Source organism: Cololabis saira, chromosome 22 (assembly GCF_033807715.1).
Source record: "Cololabis saira isolate AMF1-May2022 chromosome 22, fColSai1.1, whole genome shotgun sequence".
NCBI classification, from domain to species: Eukaryota; Metazoa; Chordata; class Actinopteri; order Beloniformes; family Belonidae; genus Cololabis; species Cololabis saira.
This window is the reverse complement of record NC_084608.1, coordinates 32950604-32955705: the sequence shown is the minus strand read 5'-3', so window position 1 is coordinate 32955705 and position 5102 is coordinate 32950604. Positions and strand designations below refer to the sequence as shown.

Below are 5102 nucleotides of genomic sequence, written 5' to 3'. Positions count from 1 at the left end.
ATCTTCTTCTTCTTTGCGTTTTTTGGCGGATTGCAATACAAACTGTAAGGTGCATACCGCCACCTACTGAACCGGAGTATGTAGGACAGGATCTAGTTGACTATAGCTTTACATTAAATCATCTAATTAATAATAATAATGAAAGGAGAGAAAAGAACTCTAATAATAATTAAAAAAAGGAATAAATAAATAAAATAAAACCAATAAACCGCTATATACTCACTATATCCTTATATCCTGCAAAACAGGCCAGTGTTTCTCAGAAACTCTATGACCCTCTCTGTGTCTCCCACACCTCATCACCCTTGTTCCCAGTATTCCTGTCAGATTCCACTCACCTGTCTCTCTCACCCTGTCTTTCAACCGTGTCCTTTCTTTGATATATTTAGTACATTGCATAATTACATGTTCAGCGTTTTCTGTTTTCTTACATATAGCACAAAGTTCTGAATTTGCATTTCCCAATAAAATAAAGTTTTATTTAGACCAGTGTGATCAAGCCTTAATGTTCGAATCACGGTGACGTCAGGAATGTACCATGTACACGACACGGGGGGGGGGGGATTATTCCGTTAAAACCTATTATCAACACTAAGTTTGCTCTGCATGGAGTTAGTCTGTTATTAGTTTTGTTATATTATGGTTAAGGCTGATATTACACCATAAATACGTTTTTAAAACGTGTATTTTTTATTATTAAAGCTAAGAGTATTTTACCGTCCCCCCTTTCCCAACTCCAACTTCATGTATCCAGAGGGCGAGACGACAAACCACGTGATGTGTGTTGTACTCTGATTGATCACCTGTTAATTAAATAAAACAAAATGTATATATTTGAACTGATAAACTGTATAAAACTGATATATCTTAAAATATAAGTGTCTCTCCAATATATAATTATAATAATAATAACAATAATATAACAGTATTATTATTATTAATAATAATAATAATAATAATAATAATAATAATAATAATAATAATAATAATAATAATAATAATAACAATATTATTATAATAATAAGAAGAAGAAGAAGAAGAAGAAGAAGAAGAAGAAGAAGAAGAACAATAATAAAAATAATAACAACAATATTATTATTATTATTATTATTAATAATAATAATAATAATAATAATAATAATATTAATAATAACAATAAGAATAAGAATCATAACAATAATAACAATAATAATAATAACATTATTATTATTATTATTATTATTATCAATAATAATAATATTAATAATAATAACAATACAAATAACAATAATAACAATAATAAAAATAATAACAATAATAACAACAACAACAACAACCATAATAATAATAATAATAATAATATTACATTTTATTTATAATGCACTTTACATTACTGAAAATCTCAAAGTATATATAATTAATGCCCCTAAAACACACGCACACAAATACTGTATTAGAATTCAAAAGTCCTGTGAAGAAGTATGATGAGGTTTGTGCTTAGTGTGAAAACAGACCCAGGATGTGTGGTTACGTTTTATCCTCACAGTTACTGACACTTGGCTGTTAAGCAACATCTTTTTTTTTTATAAGATGCAAACATAAAAAAAAGCATCTTTAGTTTTACTTTCAACTTGCAACTTGTCCAGGCTCTAAAAGCGAGTCAATCTCCACTGATCTCCAAGTTAAAATGTTTAGAAATAAACATATTTACAGCAATGACCACTCTGGGGGAGGGGGGGGGGGGGGGGTTTGTACTGCACCAGGAGGGTTTATATGAAGCATTAAATGTATTTTGTGATATGATTGATTGACAGTTGGCTCAGCCAATGGCTGGCCTCTATCAGTTCCTCCTCCGTAATCATCATGCTAGTGAAGCGATGAGCAGTTTGCACTAACCAAGCTTTGGCTGAACGCAGCAGTAATGTTGGATTTCAAAAGCAAATCAATATTAAAAACATGATATTCCTTGGTTAACGTCTGCCGGCGGTTCTGCCGCTCGTCCGGCAGAGATCTGCCGAAGGAACTGGTAGCCAAAGCTAACTTTGATTGACATGCGGTGGCTGTTTTCCCGTCGGCAACAAGGACGCAGACGTTTTGAGGATGACACTTCAACCTAATAAGGGGCGTGATGAACAGACACATGGACTTAACTCAGGCTGACACAAAAAGAAAGCACACATTACAGAGCTGGTGATCAATATATTACTGTATATACTTTATTGACATTTAAATCGTCGTAAATACATGAAAATAAGACAACAGACATGCTAATATCTTTATTTTTCTGCTTGGAGGAGCTGAAACGGCACATCTAAACTTCACACCACGGCCCCGACCACCACCACGCCTCCACCCCCCCAGGCTGTGAGGCCACTGCACTTTGATGTGGAAACTTCCACACCGGCATGAAGACAAAGTCAGAAACGGAAAATAAAACTCACAGTTTTTAGTTTTGACATCCATCCAAGTGAGTAACATCGGAAGAAAATAGACAAAGTGGTGATGTTCCCTCAGTGTGGGCCGAAGCTTAGAGATAAAGAGGACTTAGCTATCAGGAGCAGAGAGGTGGAGTTTCCATCGTTCTTTGAGACCGTTGATGGCAAGACTGAGAAAACGCAGCAGGACACGGTCTTGAGCAGTCTCTTTATTTCTTGAAGAATGACATAAAGACAAACAGAAACATGAAGACTCATTGACTTAAATACAGGCTGCTGTTTTCTTTCGTTGGACTGAGAGAAGTTACCGGTGGAGCTCTGTGTGTCCGTCTGATTGGCTGGAAAAAGGTCATTAATGGGGTCACATTAATGTGATGGGTGGTGGTGGGGGTTTAAAAAAACCATTTCAGTTTTATAAATCCAGCTGTTGCAGTCTGATGTGGTACATACAGGACTGTCTCAGAAAATTAGAATATTGTGATAAAGTTCTTTATTTTCTGTAATGCAATTGAAAAAACAAAAATGTCATACATTCTGGATTCATTACAAATCAACTGAAATATTGCAAGCTGTTGTGCTCGCCCATATGCCCATGTGAACTCTGAACTTATAAATGTATATGAACATTTTGTGAATGTGTATATTCAACTTTGAAACTGCTCAGCTGAAAATCGGCTGTAATGTGCCTCCAAAAATGGCCGCTTTGCCATGAACTACAACCCCCAGCATGCCTTGCGTGGGGGGGGCGGCGCCTACAAGCGGCGTGCATCCAATCGCAACGAGGCACCGATGACGTCACCGCAGCGCGCGTAGGATCAAAACGCTTCGCTGCTCTTTTTCCTGTCTCTTTTTTTTTTCTTCATCAACCGGTGGGTCAGCACGTACTTTTGGCTCCGGGCCAAGGTCCCCATCTCCCTCCCCCCGGCTGGGGGGAGGTGTAAGGCCCCCATCGGATCGGGCCGCTCTGTTGGACCTGCAGCCCGTCCGGGGCCACGCGCTCACCAGCCCGACGGTAACCCGCGCGTCCCAGAAGTGGACCGGCCCCGCGCGCACCCGAGACGACGTGATAGCCGCCGGACCGGGGGGGGAGCGCCGGCTGCTTCATGCTGCATCACCGTCCTGTTTTGATTCCAGAGTCAGGAGGAGGAGCGGTAGAGGCGGGAGACCTCTTGGGTTGGAGACTCCGACCAAAAGACCCGGCAGGAACCCCTGATCGGGACCCGGAGACCCGAGGAGGCGTGAGGTTTTGGGACCTGGGTGTATGAGTTTAACTGGGAGTGTTACAGAGCTAAATCTGTGTTCAGAGCTGAGATTACATCATTATCATGACTGTTGTCATTAATTTGTAGTCACCACTTTCTGCTAGTCATTCATGTTTAAAGCGCCGTTTCGCCAGTTGATCACGGTTTAAACACCGGGATCACCACCCGTTCTAATTGCAAGTGGCGTGGTTAAAGTTCCGCCATCTTTAAAATACGGCAGCCATCTTCCACCCATGTTGTTGAACCGTACATGTTCGTTGATACCATGTTTATTACATTTGATTCTCTTTTTTTTTCATTCCATGCATTTAACTTTCATTTCATTTTTATTGATTGTTGTTTTCCTTAATTAATGGTTTTATAATAAGGTAGTTTGCCATCAGGATTCATCCGGGGTGTTACTTTACCATCTTTTGACACCTATATGTAAATAAATCCTGATTGATTTTTAATGAGTGGTTGTTGTTATTTCATATAAGATTTGGTCACAAACTGATTGTTCAGCAGAGCCAGTGCTCGAATTGCACTCCTTCAATTGTTATTCTGTAAGTGATAGTAAGATTTACTGTTATGCAGGATAATCCTAAATCATATGAGACTGATTTTCTGCTGTTTAGTTATCATTTTCCCCCGGATTAAGGCCCCGGGGGTGGTGCCCCTACGAGAATTATTATCATTTTGATAATTCAATTTGATAAATAGTCGACTTTATTAATTATTAATAATTCTTTAATAGAATTATCATTAGCCTTCGATAACTGGACAGCCAAGCTACCTGAGTTGCACAACAAAGCCTTTTATTATTTTAAAATAGCTGATTATGGCTAACATTCCAAGAATATTCAAATTTTTTGAGATAGGATATTTGAGTTTTCTTAAGCTGTAAGCCATGATCAGCAATATTAAAATAATAAAAGGCTTGCAATATTTCAGTTGATTTGTAACGAATCCAGAATGTATGACATTTTTGTTTTTGTAATTGCATTACAGAAAATCACAATATTCTAATTTTCTGAGACAGTCCTGTACAGATATATATAGGCTATATATATTTACATAGAGTATAGACCAAATGTTTGGACACACCTTCTCATTCAAACCTGCATATGTAACGCCCTCTGAGCTTTGTAAGCGAGTAAACAACTGCTGAAGATAAAAATCAGAACATAAAACTTCAACAACAAAGATTTATCATGAACATAAAATGTCCCGGTATGTACATCGTGATTCTGGGAAAGAGTCCGCCTCCCCTCGACTTCACGTCCCCCGTTCCTCTGACAACGGTCCCGGTCGGTCTTCAAAGTTGGAACTGTTCGTCAGGAAGGACCTCCACGTAATCCGAGTAAGGGTTATCTGACGGGAGACGGAGGGAAACAATGAAATACACCGGGGGTTGATGAAAATGCTGCAAACTCAGTGCCGTACT

General features: G+C 38.5%; 1 protein-coding gene across 1 annotated transcript in view; it reads right to left on the bottom strand.

Moving 5' to 3' along the window:
* Positions 1-3438: 3438 nt before the first annotated feature.
* LOC133423509 (SH2 domain-containing protein 1B-like) overlaps positions 3439-5102 on the bottom strand; it is an 8618-nt gene continuing 6954 nt past the window's right edge. Inside the window, exons 3-4 of the mRNA XM_061713705.1 lie at position 5102; positions 3439-5029 (exon numbers count right to left, since the gene is read on the bottom strand). The exon at position 5102 is cut by the window's right edge and continues 348 nt beyond it. Coding sequence (XP_061569689.1) covers positions 4974-5029; position 5102 — 57 coding nt within the window. The 3' untranslated portion in view covers positions 3439-4973. The remainder of the gene's footprint in view (positions 5030-5101) is intronic.